The 18548-nt window shown below is 41.7% G+C and overlaps 3 protein-coding genes across 3 annotated transcripts; all 3 read right to left on the bottom strand.

The window, feature by feature from the left end:
- LOC8070105 (serine/threonine-protein phosphatase 6 regulatory ankyrin repeat subunit B) lies at positions 1843–5654 on the bottom strand. The gene is made up of 12 exons (XM_021446685.1): positions 5588–5654; positions 5347–5493; positions 5036–5182; positions 4748–4887; positions 4397–4483; positions 4284–4304; positions 4176–4205; positions 3476–3631; positions 3210–3305; positions 2811–2981; positions 2440–2519; positions 1843–2267 (listed from the first exon to the last, which is right to left on the bottom strand). Exons 1-12 carry the CDS (start codon positions 5652–5654, stop codon positions 2216–2218), a joined length of 1194 nt encoding a protein of 397 aa, XP_021302360.1. The 3' UTR covers positions 1843–2215.
- Positions 7610–9497, bottom strand: LOC8070104 (hsp70-Hsp90 organizing protein 1). Its single transcript, XM_021466125.1, has 6 exons — positions 9440–9497; positions 9268–9344; positions 8458–8553; positions 8159–8329; positions 7812–7891; positions 7610–7643 (listed from the first exon to the last, which is right to left on the bottom strand). The coding sequence occupies exons 1-6, from the start codon at positions 9495–9497 to the stop codon at positions 7610–7612; spliced, it is 516 nt and encodes a 171-aa protein (XP_021321800.1).
- Positions 14278–18548, bottom strand: LOC8070103 (ankyrin repeat, PH and SEC7 domain containing protein secG). Its single transcript, XM_002442426.2, has 11 exons — positions 18485–18548; positions 18229–18375; positions 17976–18107; positions 17696–17835; positions 17392–17478; positions 17125–17250; positions 16316–16468; positions 16060–16161; positions 15022–15189; positions 14856–14935; positions 14278–14637 (listed from the first exon to the last, which is right to left on the bottom strand). Exons 1-11 carry the CDS (start codon positions 18546–18548, stop codon positions 14583–14585), a joined length of 1254 nt encoding a protein of 417 aa, XP_002442471.1. The 3' UTR covers positions 14278–14582.

Raw genomic sequence — 18548 nt, 5'->3', positions numbered from 1 at the left:
TCTACGCAAAGGAGCAAATAAAGCTAGTCTTTACTGCAACAACACATTTTGGCAACTTCACTTAGGCCTTGTTTAGTTTGCAAAAAATTTCAAGATTCTTCGTCACATCAAATCTTTAGATGTACGCATAAAGTACTAAATATGGATAAAAAAATATCTAATTATATACTTTTTCCTGTAATTTACGAGGCAAATCTTTTGAGCCTAGTTAATCCATAATTAGATAATAATTACCAAATACAAACGAAAATGCTACATTAGCCAAAACCAAAATTTTTCAGCAACTAAACAAGGCCTTAGTAGTTAGTATATCAGCCCCCATACACTGCTGATGAGGAGGATGCAGCTTAATAGATCATTTGTTAAATAACTACATAGAGCACAAATCCAGTTAGCGATCAAGTGCAGGAAACTATATATATGCAGAGAGACAAGGAAGCGCTGAAAGTCCAGAGCATATTGCATTCGAGGAACAGCAATATGCTCTGTATATTGCATATTGCTAGACTAGTGTTTTTAATAAGTAGAATAATTTCAGCAATATGCTCTGGACCTACAGGCACTACTTAAGCTTTCATGACCACTCAGCAAATAAAAGCTACGACTTGCTAAATGTATGTAGGAACAGCATGAATGATTTTTTAAGGGGAGTGAAACTAGCTCAGAATCTCAGAGAGCTTCAATGTGCTTGACCTGTTGTACCACCCAGCCATTGGATATGCAACGCGCGGTGAGAATGTGGAATAGCTGATGTTTGGTGCCAACTACTGTTGCCTCTATGTAATCAGTAATCAGAAATTTGAATGTCTGAAATTGTAAATGATGATGCAAACTGGGATGGGCTCTGAAGGCCTAGATTAATGAAAAACTAATCAGGTGGGTAGTCTTTCCCCCCATTGACACCAAAAAAAAGAGAGAATGTTGACATCAGATTAAAGCATAAAGTAAATAAACAGCAGAGACAATGAAAGAGCCATTATTACCCCACCATGAACATTAGGGTCAGCTCCAACTCTAACAAGAAATTGATGTTGTCTGCTGATTTAGAATATAGATGGAGTTGATTAGTTTAGTTCTATTTTGTAGTACTACTCAATCCATCCCAAATTACAAGACATTTAACTTTTTTTGACACCAAGTTTGACCATTCGTCTTATTCAAAAATTTGTGCAAAATTTCATTTTTTTTTTGCCGTGGCTTGGTTTTTTAATAAAAGTTCTACAAAAATGACTTAATTTGACTCTGTTTGCACATTTTTTTTGAATAAGATGAGTGGTCAAATTTGAGATAAAAAATGTCAAACGTCGATGGAGGGGTAGTTGTTAGCGTGTCCAGCTAATTTTTAGCATGCGTGGCCTAGGACCGTGCATGCCAGGGTGCCCGTGGTGCGTCGTCGTGGGGATGGACGCGGCACTAGTGGTGCTAACGAGAAAATGCTGCGGCTGTTGGGCAGCACCAAACTCAATGTGTTCGCATGCAGTCTTTGCCGATTAAAATCGGACATGGGTTTAGGAATTTTTTCTCTGGTTTCGGAGACAGGAACTGGCGGGAGTACTGCTTATTTGTGCCGGTTGGCGGGAACGTTGGACAGCCTAGCCCACGTGGATTTGCTTGGATCGGCCCAGTTCTCGAATACAGCTTGGTCCAACCCGACATGGGCCCTCAGGGAATTGTGCTTCTTACATACAAGAAATAAAAATTCCGAATAACACACAAGAAGTTATCCCCAGATCAATCATGTGTCCTTCTCAAGGGAAAAACAAAAGGAATATGCAATGTGCATACTCCACAATTTACTTACTGTAAATAAAAGACCACGTCAGAACTTCAGAAGCTTGTATGTTGATCGACAAGACTGCAAATGTGATAGTGATACCCAACCAGTTTCAACGAAATAACGTGCACTAGCACATAACTATATGCCCCCTGACCGCTAGTAATAAGTCCATGTTCTTGGAACACATCCACAGTCTACAGTACGTGAATATTTAGAGTGCAAGATCGACGATCCAGTCCATCGATACGCATGCTTCCTGGCTAATAAGCTTGCTTACATACTGAAAACCACAAAATGATCTTGCAAAAGAGCAAATAAAACTAAACCAGTTGGTCCTTTGCCGCAGCACATTTTGGCAGCATTTAGTATCAGTCCCATACAGATACAGTGCGGAGGAGGATTAGGAATGCAAGACGGTATGTGAAAGGAAGCAGCCGCTCAGGGGTCCTCTCCATCCAACAGGGAGTTCAAGTGTACCTCCACGGCCTCTCTGCAGGTTTTAACAATCAAAAGCCTTATAAGAGTGCCATTCACACACCACAGAAAGCCGTACCCAAGGCCTGGGGTTCACATGTCCCTGCCCCAATGGATGCCGACTCTTGCTTAGGGTAACCACTGAAAAAAAAGACCATGAAACAGATGATGCCAGCGCCACTACCTACCGTAATGCTTCCTTGATCTCGTTGCTTGCAGGGTCAAGTTTTAGCGCTTCATGGAGCGCATTGACCGCTCCTTCATAGTTCTGTGGGTCAAGGTTGACAATACAGCATGATCATTACAGATGCAGAGACTTGACAGGTTCATTGGATGGCTGATTCAATGCAATGTTTTAAATAGCGGGCTAAGAAGACGTTTAGCGTTTCATATCTAAAACAGCTAATAGCGGAGCTAAATCGGGCTATAGCGGAATATAGCGGCTAAATTGTACATGAACACAAATAGCGGCACTCTGCCTCAAAAGGCTATAGCGGGCTATAGCGGCAGCTATAGCGGGATATTTAAAACTATGATTCAATGTAATGTGAGCTATTACCTCGAGGAAGCTGAGAGCCATGCCCTCACGGTACCATGCCTTGGACCAATCAGGACGCAACGCTTTGCATTGCCGAGCGTATGCCAAAGCCTGTTCCCCTTCTCTCAGCCGCAACCAGCATAGGCTCAGGTTGGAGAATACGGTGGCATCATTTGGATCAATCTCTTTTGCCTGCATGAACAATCGTTGAGGACTCAAGTTATCCCATCACAGTAAACTGATTCAGCAGGATTTGTCAGCACTCAGCACTTGTTTGATTGCTCTGCCGTTTCATTTCAAGGCAAGATGAAAAGAGACTCCATGTTTCCTGAACATTGTGATATTTCAGAACTACATACAGTGCAACATATTATATTATCCCAACAAGCATGTTGCATTATTTTGGGTTCAAGGATATACCCGCATATAGTAGTAGGCGGCAGCCACATAGTGCCCATCTGCAAATGCTTCCTTTCCTTGTGCCTTGGCATCAGCTAATCGTTTTTCCACCAACTCCTAAACACAACGCCACATGTTCAGTTACATACAAGATGTTCCGACAGCATGATAAATAGTACCATCAGCAAAATTTTGCTGCTACATTCAAATCATGGAATCATAAATCCATAATCATGCATGTGTTTGTCTGTTAACTAAGAAAGCTTTAGATAAGTGCGCTAATATACCCGAGGCTCGGACGACTGTATCAATTTCATAGCCCTGATAATCCCATCAACACTCCAGTCTGGCACAAATGGAATTGGCTTTGTCTGAGGAAGTAGAATCTCAACAAGCTCACGTTTCTCACGAGTAGCTGCTAGCATGATTGGGAGTCTGCCATTCTGCATTAAAATGACAAAAATTGAAGTGGTAACATAGTCCATCATGAAAGGTGATAAAAAGGATATCAACAGTACAGCTTCTTTCTCACTCTTAACTTCTGTTGGAAAAAAAAATACGACATTCATGAATTCATAGCAATGTAATTGATAGTCATATATATCGTTAAACACATAGAGTAGAATTTGAAGGAAAACTAAAAAACTTAAAATCCAGTTAGTGATCAAGTGCTGGAAATTATAGTCCATGTGCCGAGACAAGCATTTCAAATAGCAGAATAATTTCCAATATGCTCTGGACCTACATACTGGAACCACTTATGCTTTCATGATCAGAAAACAAAAGCTAATGACTGATTGTTGAAAACACATAAAAACGGCATGAATGATTTTTAAAGGGGAGTGAAGCTAGCTTGGAATCTGACAGACCTTGGTTTCATTCTACTGCCCAGCTATCAGATATGCAAAGGGCACAATGCGATTGTACACCTCAGATTAAACCTACCGAGTAAATAAACAGCAGAGAGAAAGAAAGAGCCATGATTACCCCATCAGGAATATTAGGGTCAGCTCCAGCCTCCAACAGGAACTTGACAAAGTCGATTAAGCCATCTTCAACTACATTGAACAACACAGTTCGCCCAGTTGGACTTACAAAATTCACATCAGCACCAGCCTACAGAGGATAGAATACAAGTAGGTTCAGTGAAACATAATTTACAAAATTTATAATGTTATCAAGAAGTTTAAGCCAACAAGTAACTGGACCTCGACTAATAGCTTCAAGCATTTGAAGGAGTGACCAATGCATGCCATAAGGAGCGGAGAAAATATACGAGTGACAACTCTATTGGGCTGCAATGAGAAATGAGTAGCAGTTACAATAGCCAGTCAGATCACAGATATGTAAAATGCGACCATTGAGAAATATATTCTGCTAAAGCTACGACAATGAGCAATTATGTGCCAAATTGCCAATGACCAACAAATCAATTGTGTATTATATACTGCTAAGACAAACCAAAGATCTAGCAGGTACAGTGCTTTTCTAATGTGTATTGTGTGCCAACAAATTGCCAGAGCAACAGGATAACAACGCAAGGATACTCTGCAGCTTACATCAGCGCCATGATCCAGCAGGAGCTTGAGAGACTGGTGATTGTCAGTCACCGCGGCCAAGTGCAGCGGCGTGCCGCGACGTTCGATAGGATCCACGGGAACACCCTTGGACAGCAGCAGCCTCACAACCTCGACGTGCCCTGCAGGCACAGATTAAAGAGATGGTACACAGCATGCAGAGACTTCAAAGTCCAAACGAAGTGCACACAGCTGGAGCAGGAGATAATTCCAAGACGTTGCAGAGATGTATGTATCAAAGGCCAGGAATTGATCGATCGATCGACGCACCAAACTCCGCGGCTTTGTGCAGCGGCGTGCACCCCTTGGCGTCGGGCTTCGCCGGGTCGCCACCACGCTCGATGAGGTACCGCACGACAGAGACGATTGCGGCGCCACCGCCGTCGGCCTCGGTGGCGGTGAAGATGGGCGTCTCGCCTGCAGGTGGAAAGGATAGCTATATAGCGTCTCAATCGGACGTCACAGAGACACACACTGGGTCGTGTTGTACGTTTCTGCCTACTGCCCCGATAAGAGAGGTGAGGTGAGGTGAGATCCGGCGAGGGAGGCTGAGGGAGCGTCGGAATGTGGGGTTAGATTACCTTCCGCCGAGACGGAGTTGGGATGGAAGCCCGCCTCCTCGACGAGGAACCTGCAGAAGTCCAGCACCCCCGCGGTCGCCGAGAAGTGGAGCATGTTGCGGCCGTTTCTCCCCATGCCTCGCCGCAGGTCCATAGTGGTCGCCATTTCTACACCATTTATAAACAGGGGAGAGGAATTGAGGATCAAATTGCGCGCGCGGTCCAGAGAGAGGGGGTACAGGGAAGGAGAGGCGGTTGTTACCCTTGATGAGCCGGAGGTCGCCAGCGACGGCGGCCCGGACGGCGACCTCGAGGGGGCTGGGGGGCATGGCGGACGGCGACCTCGAGGGGGCGGTGGGGTTTTGGCGGTGGTTGTAGCCTGTAGCTGTAGAGGGTTTTTTGTGGGGGTGGAGCAGAGCAGAGCTGAAATGGGGATGGAAGACGATGCGGCGGAGCGGGCCCACGGTTTGAACGAAGCGCGGCCTCTTCGTCTTCTGTGGTCAACAGGTGCTCCAGCCCCAAAGATCAAAGCTACTCCCTCAATAAATCGTGTCAGTATAACTTTTCAAAATTAATAATTTTATAAAATATATTAACAACTATTATATCTTTAAATAAATCTTTTCTTCTTAATATATAATTATGAAAATTTCAATTCACTAGCTATGTGTTCGCCAGCCATGAAGAGACAAAATACGTTACAAAGTGCGTGTCGAACTTTGAACTCAGTTGAGGTTCGGCTCCATAGCTATTACTACATATGACTCTGATTCTTGGCGCTGCCAATTAGGGCCTTGTTTAGTTCAGCCGAAAAACCAAAAACTTTTTAAGATTTTTCGTCACAACGAATTTTAGGGCACGTGTATGAAGCATTTAATATAGATGAAAACAAAAACTAATTGCACAGTTTGTCTGTAAATCACGAGATGAATTTTTTGAGCCTAGTTAGTCCATAATTAGATAATATTTGTCAAATAAAAACGAAAATACTATAGTACCGAAATCTGAAATCTTTTCGGAACTAAACAAGGCCATATAAGAACTCTGGCTAGACCAAAACTGAAGCTAGACATGGGAAAAAGAAAATAGTATGATAGAAACGTGACAAGAGGAAACAAATCTTGAAATTGATAGGAAAGTCTCCTACCACTTACGTTGGATGGTGATATCAACACTAGATAAATCAAGCAATGCCAGCTTTCGTGACGGTGCAAATGACTATTGTGTATGGAGGACACGTGGCTATCAAGTTATTATTTTCCTGTTAGAATATATGGGCATGATTCTATCTTTAATAATTTTCCTGTCATTGGTTTGTATTCCTCATTAATTAATTGTGTGCTATTGGTCTCGACTTTAACAAAAGTTGCACGATGAAGGAGCAAGAGAGAAGGATGTGACTTATGATGGCTAGCATTACTGTGAGATTGAATAGGGGTCTTAAATCTTACATGTAAATCATAGATGATGGAGGGCTCATATAATATGACATTTAGATCGAACAGTTGTTATAAAAGAATAGTAACATTATACATGATGTAGGTCTCATATAGCACGACGTACAGATCGAACGATTATTATAGAGGGAAAAATCCTAAAAACTTGGTTTTTTATAGTGTGATGATATGTTTTTTTAGCATAATATTAAGTGCAATAAAAATATAATGATGTAAATGAAAAATTGTTGTTTGCAAGAGAAAATAAGACAGAGATGTTAAATTATGGATGACTTTATATCTTTTCACCTGTTCCAACGCACGTGCACTTTTGCTAGTTTATTATAACAATAGATTGAACCATCTATGTAATGTGATGATACTAGTTATATACTATAATATTAATATTTTATTTTATATATTTAATTAAATTAATGTCCTGTTTGGATCAGTTTTGGATTCTTAAAATCAGTTTGTCTCTAGTTTCTAAAATCTGAACTCTAAGCAAAAAATTAGTTGGGGGTGTTTGCATTGGATAGTTGGATAGATCGAAGCTTGCAAGTGAAGGTGTGATACCCAACCAGCTAATTTCAATGAACGAGAAATAACGAGAATTAACATAACCGGCAATGCCAAGTCCTCTTACATCAACGGGTTTCCTGCCTAAGCTAGCATACCGCAAGCCAACGAAATGATCTAAGAGTTCAATGAGCAGATAAAACTAGTCCTTAAATTAGTATTGCTGGCACAAGGCATTTTGACAACTTTACTTAATTAGCATATCGATCGATCAGGCCCACACTGCGAATGCGCGATGAGATGATATGTGAAGGAAAGCTGCAGCTAGCTCAATGGTACTTGCTCAATGCCTCCTTGGCCTCTCTGCAGTTTTTTTTTTCATAAAGAATCAAAAGCCGTTCACACCACAAAATGCTGTACATATGCAATGCAAGAGCTAGCTAGCTGTGGTTCAGATGCCAGTGCACCCATGTGTTCCAAAAAAAAAAAAAAACAAGAACTTATGAAACAACTAACAGATGGCGCTAATACCTGAGCTTGTTCTTGATCTCGACACTGGCAGGGTCAAGTTTCAGCGCTTCCTGGAATGCAGTAACTGCTGCTCCGTGCTTCTGTAAATCGAGATTATTACTGTGAGATCTTTACAGATTGCAGATATCAGATTATGTGACAACGGGATCTTTACAGGCGCAAAGATCGGTGCTTCTGAACATCGAGATTCTATGTTGTAGATTTGCAGTGTGATCACTACAAGTGCTGAGGTTAGGTTCTACCGTGAGCCTGTTCGCTGGTCCGAAAAATCATGACTGAAAATACTGTTCGCTGATTTATTATGAGAGAAAAACACTGTTTGCTGGTAGAAAAAATATGGCTTATACCTGGAGCATGCTGAGAGCCTCGCCCTCGCGGAACCATGCTTTGGCCCAATCAGGACGCAACCTTTGGCATTCTTGAGCGTAGCGCACAGCTTGCACCCCATTTCTCAGCTTCAGAGAGCATAGGCTCAGGTTAGCATGTAAGGTGGCGTCATCCGGGTCAATGCAACTTGGCTGCATGAACAGAAGACAGGTGGCGGGTCAATGGCACTTGCCTGCATGGTTCGCTTAAACAGCAGTAAATTAAAGATTATTCAGCAGCTGGTTCCATCAGAACTACGTTCAAAGATATATATACTTACCCGCGAAAAACAGTAGAGTGCATAACCGTAGTCACCATTTGCAAACGCTTCCCTTCCTTCTGACTTGGCATTAGCAATTGGTTCTACATACAACTCCTAAGAAAAGGTAGCACATGTTCAGTTCCATATGCATGCATGACACGTGGTGCATGCAAAGAGTTCGGAGGTAAATAAATGACACAAGCATGTAGTTAGCACAATTTTTAATTTGCTCATATATTGAAATCGAAATTAATAGAGTGTTTGGTTTAGGAAATTACTCCATTCTAGACCAGATGGTGCACATGAGACCATTCCTTAAATTTGGTGTTATATATAATGACTCCATTTCTATTCCTCGTACTAGTATTAATCATTAGCTTTGTAAAAAATGAAGTGGCGATGAATACACTCATTCCACTCCATGAACCAAAGAAAAAAAAAAGAGTAAGAAGATGATAGAGTGTAGATTATTCATCAAACCAAACATCCCCTAATATTTTTAGGAAAATGTGCTAACATACCCGAGGTAGAGTTTTCATGGTACTAATAATCCCACCTACGCTCCAGTCTGGTAGGTAAGGAATGGGGTTTGTCCGAGGAAGCAGGATTTCTACAATCTCACGTCGCCCATGAGCAGCTGCTTGCATGATTGGGAATCTCCCATACTGCATTACAATAGCAAAGGTTGAAGTGGGGATATACATACTGCATCTCGAAAGCTGACAAGGGTAGTATAAACGGTTCAAGTTCATTTTATTTCCTCAGAATTAGTATAGAGCAAATAATAAACAGCAAGCACAGACAAGGAAAGAGTCATTAATATAATACCCCGTCATCAATATTAGGGTCAGCTCCAGCCTGTAGCATGAAATTGACAATGTCCGCTGAGCCACTGCCAACTGCAGCTAAGAGCAAGTATTATAGCAGGCTGTAAGCGAGCTAAATGCTGAGGTGGAGGAGAGAGAAGAGGAGAGAGAGTAAAAACGGGTTGTAAGCTTACCGCCAGCCACCTCAGGCTGTGCAACCGCTGGCGTCGGGAGCAGCCGGGTCGCCGCCATGGCCGAGAAAGTAGGTGAGAAGAGGGACGACGCCGGGGACACCGGGCCCGCCGTTCACAACCCAATTGGTGTCGGTGGCGACCAAGATGGGCGTCTCGCCTGCGAGTGTGTGGAGATGGAGAGCTAGTACCTCAGTGGCGTCCGCGTGGACTCCGGCGGCCGGAGCTCGTCGTCGCCCAGCCCAGGTAACCGCTCGGCCGGCGAGGAGGGCGCGGGGAGCATGGGATCACGTACCTTCCGTAGAGGTGGAGATGACATGGAAGCCCTTCTCCTCCACCAGGTACCTGCAGACGTCCAGCCGCCCCGTAACGCAAGCTCCCACGCCACGGCGAGGTGGAGCAGGTTCTGGCCCTTTATGCCACGCATTTGCTGCAAGTCCATACCGCTCGCCGTTTCAGCATCTACCAGAGATCAGCATGCAATGGAGAGAGGTCAGAGGAGAGGATCATCAAATAGCACGGAAAAAAAGGTAGTTGAGAAAGATCGAGAGGCCGTATGTGTTGTTGTTGTTGATGTTGTTGTTGTTGTTGTTACCTATGAGCATGGGAAGGTTGCCATCCATGGCGGCTGCTTGAACGACCGTGGCGTACAGGAAGGAGACTGGGGCGGCCATGACGGCAGCGCGGTTGGATATCCCAGATGCTGAGGGGTTTTTTTTTTGACTTTCCCAGATGCTGAGGTTGTAGTACAAGCTAAGGCCTAGAGCATCTCCAAAAGACTAGGTTATTTAGTCATTGTGTAAAATAAAAAACTAAAGTCCTGTTTAGTTCCAAAATTTTTTTGCAAAATCAACACTGTAGCTTTTTTGTTTGTATTTGACAAATATTGTCCAATCATAGACTAACTAGGCTCAAAAGATTCGTCTCGTCAATTCCGACCAAACTGTGCAATTAGTTTTTATTTTTGTCTATATTTAATACTTCATGCATGTGCCTAAAGATTCGATGTGACGGAGAATCTGAAAAATTTTGCAAAATTTTTTGGGAACTAAACAAGGCCTAACTCAAAGCATAGATTTCTACAACAGCTTTTGTATAGGATAACTAGTGAGAACGATATGCTATATATAACAAGCGAAAGTTTAGGAATAGTAAACTTATTATTTTAGCAAACCAGATAGCACACCTGTTGGACTTTAATTTTTGTTTTGAAAATATAAAAATAGCCTAGATAAGATGGATAACATATATCTATTAGAGTTGCTCTAAGGATGACCGTAAGAGCCAAGAGCTTTAGGCCTTGTGTTAGGTCTGGTTTAGTTTCCAAATTTTCTCAATATTCTCAGTAACATCGAATTTTTAGATGCATACATGAAATATTAAATATAGATAAAAGACAATTAATTATAAAATTTGTCTATAATTTGTGAGACGAATTTTTGACCCTTATTAGTCCATAATTGAATAATAATTGTCAAATACAAACGAAAGTGCTACAGTAGCCAAAGCCAAAAATTTTCCCAACTAAACAAGAGAGCATCTCCAAAGGCTTTGGCAAATTGACTTGGCATTTGTTGCTATTTGCAAACTCCCATAACAAAATGCAAAGGATAACAATAGGTCATCTCCAAGGGAATTGGTATTTGGACTTGGCAAAGGATAAAAATAGAAGGTCTCCAGGCGCGCGCGTTTTCTTCGCACGTGACTTTGCTCGCGCGATCGTGTTTGCAAAGTCGTTCACAGCTTGGCATTTTTGCCAAGTTTGCTCCCTCATTTGCCAAGTTGCCCAAATTGCAAACTCCAAATGCAAAACCGTTGAATACCTCTTTTGGAGCTTTTTGGCAAATTACTTAAATGCAAATCTCAAATGCAAAACCCTTGGAGATGATCTTAGTTTGCATTTTAACGAAGTTCAGAGTCGCTAACATGTGCCGCCCCCGCAACGGCCACACGGCAAATATCAAATCGCCCCTCCAACCAAACAACCCTTAGGATATCCACAACGGCAAATATCAAATCGCCAGTAGGAAACAATAAACAATAACAAAAGAATGGAAGGTTTGGGAGGATAGTAGACCTGAGAGAGAGCACCCTCTTCAAATCTGTGCAAGCCTAGCGAGTTCAGAGTCGCTAACGTGTTCTGCTCTTTCCTCTATGGTTAGTCAAATCTCAACTATGCTGATGATTTAAGAACCATTGGGGACGCCCTTACTCTTGATGAGTCAAATATGTTGCATGCTTGTAGTCCTGCCGACCTCGATGGCAACATCACACTAGGATGGGGCACGAGCAGTAGTGGCAAAAGCACCTTGGGACATGTTTGGATGTGGATATAGCCTTGGATAACCTCACTAAAAGAGAGACAAGCCTAACCTTTCCTGTTGATGATGACAGGATTTGGCGGTAAGGGAACTCCTAACCCAAAAACTAGATGATTTCTATAGCTATTAATTAGTGTGGCAACTAAGCAAAATACTAATGTGCCACTATAGTTATTGAAGAGAGAGAAGAAAATAATTTATTATATAAAAACCATATCTATATAAGAACCAAGACACAAAGATATTATAAGGATCCTTATTAAGCCTAGAGGGGAGATAAATAGATGTATCTGACAACTTAGCACAAACTAAAATAGCGGATCAGTACACTGTCAAAAGTTCTAACATTCGGAACTTTTCGGGAGTTGTTGGAACTTCCAATGACCAGAGGTTTCAACGTCTATTGGAAGCCCCGACACAAACTGCTGGAACTTCCGACTCCTATAAAGAGCTACAAAATCAGACTCAAAACAACTTCAAATTTAGATCTGTGAATTACCCCACTTCCTTGGATGTTAAGTAATCCCATCAACAACAAGCACACGACACACAAGATTTATCCTGAGGTTCAGCTTGCCACTAAGACTTGCCTACATCCCCATTGTCAAGGTGACCACTTAGAGTCACTTTCACCTTCTTGTCTCTCAAGAAACCACAAAGGTGAATATGAGTTCTTCACTAGAAAATCGAGGGTTATGCAGGTTCTCCCACAAAATCGGGAGCTCTTGGGTGACATCTAGCCGGCTAGAGGCAAAGCTCAAAGAGTAACAAATGTGAATCCAACAGGCTTGGCGGAGAAATTAAGGGCTCAAGTTTTTTATCGATGTTTCTCTCACCAAATCCCCTCTCTCAACTCAATCTCTTTGTAGATTTGAAGCTAGGTTCAATGAGGAGAGAGAAGGGCCTTGAGAGCTAGAGAGGTGTATTTCTAAAGTTTGGTCCAGAGTGAATGAGTGGGTAATAGTTAAAAGGTGGGGAGCGGTATTTATACCTGAAGGCAAAAGTGATACCTCACAGTACTGTCAGAACTTCCGACACGACGACTAGGGTTAAGGCCCTATTTAGTTCCTCACCCAAAAACTTTTCGTCCATCCCATCGAATCTTTGGACACATACATGGAACACTAAATGTAGATAAAAAAATAAACTAATTACACAGTTTGGTTAAAAATCACGAGACGAATCTTTTAAGCCTAGTTAGTCCATAATTAGCCTTAAGTGCTACAGTAACCTACATGTGCTAATGACATATTAATTATGCTTAATAGATTTGTCTTGCAGTTTCCAGACGAGCTATGTAATTTATTTTTTTATTAGTTTCTAAAAACTCCTCTCTACATCCTTTCGTCATATCTGATGTGACACCCAAAAATTTTTCATCTCCAATCTAAACAAGGCCTAAAAACAAGAACACGGTTAGGCCTTGTTCAGTTCGCAAAAACTTTCAGTTTTTGTCACTATAGCACTTTCGTTTTTATTTCACAAATGTTATCCGATCTTGTAGTAATTAGGCTTAAAAGACTCGTCTCGCGATTTACAACTGTACAATTAGTTTTTATTTTTATGTATATTTAATATATCATGCATATGCCGCAAGATTCGATGTGACGGAGAATCTTAAATTTTTTTTGAAACTAAACAAGCCCTTTGTTTGCAAAAGGTTGCAAACAGACTTCCGACAATAGAACCTTGCTTAGTTACATAAAATTAAAAAAATCACATCGAATCTTATGGTATATGCATGAAGTATTAAATATAGATAAAAAATAAATAATTGTACAATTTGTCTGTAATTTACGAAATAAATCTTTTAAGTCTAGTTAGTCTATAGTTAGACAATAATTACAAATGAAAAATGCTACAATACCAAAAGCTTTTCACCAAGGGAACTAAACAAGTGAGGGCCAGGGCTAGTCAGGAAGTGCCAAAAATTCTGACACTTGAAACTTCTGACACTCGGAACATTCGGGAGCCGTTGGAACTTCCAACAGTCAAAGATTGTGCAGTGCTAGAGTCAGCGGATTTTAGTTGCGTCTTATTCATCTATTGTGTTCATTATGAGATAGGGAGACCGACTCCAACGTCACAACATAAAACAATACATACCAAAACGGCTAAACCAGAAACAAAAATGGTGCAGACTCTTAACTTTGCAGGACAAGGAACGATCTACTCATCTAGAAGCTTGTTAAGACTAGGGATAAAAATAGTACGGATATTTTTCAATTATATTCGAAACCGAATTCGTTTAAAGAGGTTTAGATCTGTTCGTATCCGAGTTCGAATATTCAACATCCGATACCGCATCCGTATTCGAATACTTAAATTGTATATTTGTGATGTCGACATCCAATTGTATCTTATCCGACATGATTGACATTATCCGTATTCGAATCTGACCAGAAATATGAAAATAAATATGATATCGTATCTGTCCGTATCCGATCAGTTTTCATCCCTAGTTAAGACCGAGCAAGCTTCAGTTGAACTGGCAAGGCTGAAAGTGTGCACCCAATCGAATTTGACAAAGGAAGCATTAGCACTGCAACTTCAGTAGGAACAATAAGTGCACTTAGGCATCAAAATACATACTGTATATTACTTGTTCAACACACGTTCGTCGTCGATATGTTACTGCCCAACCTCACTTGGTTGCCACAGGTATCTTAGGCTTCTCCCAACGGAGCAAAACATACAAGCTCAGATCCAAACTAGTATTTCCAGCAGTGCGTCAAGGCTATATATATATCAATATGCAGTATGAGTCTATGATAAGCCCCTTAGTAGAATTCTTAACGTGAGATGAAGCACATGTATGTCTCAGCTCATGGGTTCTGTTCTCCAGAGCAGCCAACGTTCGCCAGAGCATCGGTGGCCTCCCTACAAGTTCCAAGAATCAAATGACTAAGAATATGTTCATATATAGATAGTAAAGTTGTATGTGAATAGTTGGGAATTTAGATGGCCATGCTCCACTGTCCACTCTGACCAATAATTTAAAGATTGAAATAATTGAAAAATAGCATGGTGGTGTACGATAATAGGCCCAATTAGGGAAATGACTGAAAATAAGCAGTAGCGAGAAAAAAGAGCATTGCCTTAAGGCTCTCTTGATCTCATCACTTGCAGGGTCAAGTTTCAATGCTTCCATGAATGAATTGGCTGCCCCTTTGTAGTCCTACACAAAGAGGTACCACAAGGGTGTGAGGTACTTTTTTGGAGATTAGATCAACCGCGAAATTAAGTTTGACACAGCTGCTGTACCTTCAGCAAGCTGAGAGCTGCGCCCTCACGATACCATGCCTTCGACCAACGAGGTCGTATCATTTTGCACTGTCGGGCATCTAACAGAGCTTTGGCCCCATCCCTCATCCGCAACCAGCATAGGCTCCGGTTGGCAAACGCGGTAGCATCAAGGTCGTTCTCTAGTACCTGCATTAACAATCAGTAAGGACTCTGTTTCTCTGGATTTATTATGGTTCATCGAACTGCTTCTGTGGAGCATACTCCCTTGCACTTATTTAAAGCGAACTCCACTTTTGATACCTGCACTGACTATTTTAACATTGTTCCCTCAAAGCCAGTTCAAATGAGGTCCAAAAATGACCTCATGACTATACTGTGCTAGGTACTGTAGCTTAATATTTTCAGAACTCCTGAGCATATGTTTAACTTAAGTAAATCTTGTTGGCACACACTACCCACATTTTAGCTTCAAAACATTTGAACGACGTGTTGATTTCCTATATTTTATATGCTACTACAAGCTCCAAAATTAAATAATAGGTGTGGTGGACCAAAGATCCTTTATGCTTTTAAATATCTCCAGCCAGATTTTCCATAGGTTTAAATATTGTTGCTATATTTTATCACATATAAAATGAACTAAGCATCTTTAAGATGGTTTCAAAGTATAACCGGTTTTAATGTATTCTACCCTCAGGATGGGTTTCAAAAATTTTAGAACTAGTACTAAGTGCAGGCTAAAAATAAACGGTTTTGAAGTATATGGTCTAAATAGAACCAACTCAAAGTACAGGGATCCAAAGTGGTCCTTTTCATTTAGTTTCCCACTGGTCTGAGCAAACCAAAAAATAGCATAGATCATATTTACCAAACAGTGGTAACTCAAGATAAATTCCGGGTAAACCATATGCAGAATGCAGTACAAAGAGACTATGGAGAAACTATCATAAACTATCTGCCTCCATCATTCAGGAAAACAACTTAACGGCTACCTATGATAAACATTGCATAGTTCCAAACGGCTATATATTTTATTAGATGCGTTCAAGCATTTACCATGGTATAGAAGTATTCTGCCGCAAGGTACTCTCCCTTTGCGAAAGCTTCCTTTCCTTGTGACTTGGCATCAGCTATCTTTTTTTCCACCACAGCTGCATCCTAAACACAATATAGCATGTGCAGTTACACAAATAAAATGGCACTCAATGGGGTTCCAACATCATAAATGCTACAGTTAATAAAAATGAGCTGCACCAAGCTTAACTGAGAGAGCCGTGCACACAAGAAACTATACTTATATAGTCTTAAGTACCTGAGGCTTGAAAAAAGGATATTCTATACTTCTAATAATCCCATCAACGCTCCAGTCTGGCAAAGATGGAACTGGTCTTGTCTTAGGAAACAGAATTTCAACAAGCTCCCGATTCCCATTAACTGCTGGGTACATGATCGGGATTCTCCCATCCTGCATTGTACCAAAAAACTAGTAGTAATACAATCTGGACTCAAACACAAAAAGGATCCCAACATTACATGTTTACTTTCCAACAAAAAGAAAGGATGAGATAGTCAACGATTTATCACAATGGAAGTAACAGATCTAGATATTGCTAAAAAAATAAATTACGATGCTACGATTTGAAGGAAAGGGAGAAAAATTAGTGCCTGCAAAATTCTAATAATTGATCAAGTGCCAAAATCGTAAATCTAGACTAACATGTCAATAGTGTAATTTTAATGGTCTAGGCGTCTAGCCAATCTCGTATCATGATTCTTGGATGCAGAGCTTGGTAAAAATGAATTATGAAAATAAATGTGCACAGAGGTAAGTTTTTTGTTCTCGAACTGCACAGAGGTAACTTATAAGTAGAGAAACAAATCATAGAATAGCTGACCAGATCACTGTAGTATGGAGCTAAACAAAAGACAGACTAGATTTCACAGCAAGCGTACAAAAATCGCTTGACATATGAACAAATTAAATTCAATACAATGCACAGAGCAACCTTGATTTTAGATTACCAGCCAGCCATCTTATGTGCAGGAGGCCAATAGATCTTAGTTCTCAAAGTATCAAACTAAAAAACAAATCTGAAACCAGTGTCATCATCAGTTCATCACCTCATCAGGAATGTTAGGATCAGCTCCAGCCTCTAGCAAGAACTTGACAATGTCAGTTCTGCCATCACAAACTGCTTGAGCCAAAATTACTCCAGAGGGAGCAATCAAGTTCACATCTGCACCAGCCTATAGAATTGACAGAACAGAGAGTAAATAGCTCTAGAGAGAATCGTCACAGATCATGACAACACATTCAACAGAAATAACGTAATTGAGTTGGTATGGACGACACATCATGTAAAGAGTAAAGACAAGAAACAACTGGACCTCAATCAGTAGCTTCATGCATCTCAAAGAACCCCCACAGTATGCCATCGTGAGTGGTGGGAGGACATGCCCGACAACCTTGCTGGGCTGTAGAGTACAAATATCACAGTTTTGAACTTTTGATGACTAGTAATCATAATGGAAAAAATGATTTTAAAAAGTAATGCTGCCAACTATGCTGGGACACCTCCTAAACAGACAATTGCTTGAGCAAATGAAACAAATTTTGCTCTGGCCCGTGGATGCCAGAACGATTCATAAATGCTGCCGTGACTCAAAAAGAGTGAAACTAATAACAACTTACATCCGCGCCATGTTCCAGCAGGATCTTGACAACCTGATCCCGGTCGTTGGAGCAGGCCAAGTGCAGCGGCGTCCCACAACAACCGTGTATATCGACATCAACACCCTTGGACAGCAGCATCCTCACAGCCGCGCAGTGCCCTTGACACAGAAATGCAAAATATTAGCACAAACTCCAGTCCAAACACACAAGAAGGGTTCCTACTCCTGCAGTGCAGAGCATAGGCAAACTGTGGACAAATGAAGTAATCTAGGCCGCCATGAAAAGTGACGAAGGGAACCTTCCTCCGCCGCATCATGCAGTGGCGTTGAGCCCACGAAGTCAGGCATCGCTGGGTCGCCCCCGCGGTCCAGAAGGTACCTCAAGACGCTCTCGCTGCCCCCAGCCGCAGCGCAGTGGATCGGCGTCCTACCTATATACATTACACAATAATACAAGGGTAGAATCTCAGTGACAGAATGCTGCTAGTGGTTGGCACCGTCCGGCGTCCCCCAATAAGGCGCAAGATTCAACAGCAATGGCGGCGGCCGCACCTTCAGCGCAGGTGGAGTTGACATCGAAGCCCGATTCCTCCACCAGAAACCTGCAGACATGCAGATGGCCCATCTCCGCGGCCAGGTGGAGCGCGTTCCACCCGTCGTCGTCCTTAGCTTCACGAAGGTTCATCTTGCTCGCAACCACTAACCAAGAGAAATTCCAAAACCAACAACAAAATTTCTTTAAAAAAAAATCGAACGAAAAAAGACGCTGTGGAATCCGAAGCAAGAGCGAGAGACGGAGCGCGATTACGCTTGAGGAGGCGGAGGCTGCCGGAGAGCGCGGCCTGGAGCGCGACGGCGGAGAGCGCGGCCAT

This window comes from Sorghum bicolor, chromosome 8, assembly GCF_000003195.3.
Source record: "Sorghum bicolor cultivar BTx623 chromosome 8, Sorghum_bicolor_NCBIv3, whole genome shotgun sequence".
Lineage (NCBI taxonomy): Eukaryota > Viridiplantae > Streptophyta > Magnoliopsida > Poales > Poaceae > Sorghum > Sorghum bicolor.
This window is presented reverse-complemented; position numbering and strand designations above follow the sequence as displayed.

What these genes read in the sequence shown, in the direction of transcription:
- LOC8070104 (XM_021466125.1), bottom strand. Translation starts at nt 9,497, where the DNA reads ATGGCGGCGACCCGGCTGCTCCCGACGCCAGCGGTTGCACAGCCTGAG. An exon ending in ACCCTAATATTGATGACGGG is followed by an intron (nt 8,554 to 9,267) that starts GTATTATATTAA and finishes ACCTTTTCTTAG; the next exon opens with GAGTTGTATGTAGAACCAAT. An exon ending in CACTCTACTGTTTTTCGCGG is followed by an intron (nt 8,330 to 8,457) that starts GTAAGTATATAT and finishes CTGTTCATGCAG; the next exon opens with CCAAGTTGCATTGACCCGGA.
- LOC8070105 (XM_021446685.1), bottom strand. Translation starts at nt 5,654, where the DNA reads ATGCCCCCCAGCCCCCTCGAGGTCGCCGTCCGGGCCGCCGTCGCTGGC. An exon ending in GCACAAAGCCGCGGAGTTTG is followed by an intron (nt 4,888 to 5,035) that starts GTGCGTCGATCG and finishes CTGTGCCTGCAG; the next exon opens with GGCACGTCGAGGTTGTGAGG. An exon ending in TGCTGGATCATGGCGCTGAT is followed by an intron (nt 4,484 to 4,747) that starts GTAAGCTGCAGA and finishes TTCTCATTGCAG; the next exon opens with CCCAATAGAGTTGTCACTCG.
- LOC8070103 (XM_002442426.2), bottom strand. Translation starts at nt 18,548, where the DNA reads ATGGCCGCGCTCTCCGCCGTCGCGCTCCAGGCCGCGCTCTCCGGCAGC. An exon ending in CAGCCTCCGCCTCCTCAAGC is followed by an intron (nt 18,376 to 18,484) that starts GTAATCGCGCTC and finishes TCTCTTGGTTAG; the next exon opens with TGGTTGCGAGCAAGATGAAC. An exon ending in GAGATCAAGAGAGCCTTAAG is followed by an intron (nt 14,638 to 14,855) that starts GCAATGCTCTTT and finishes TGGAACTTGTAG; the next exon opens with GGAGGCCACCGATGCTCTGG.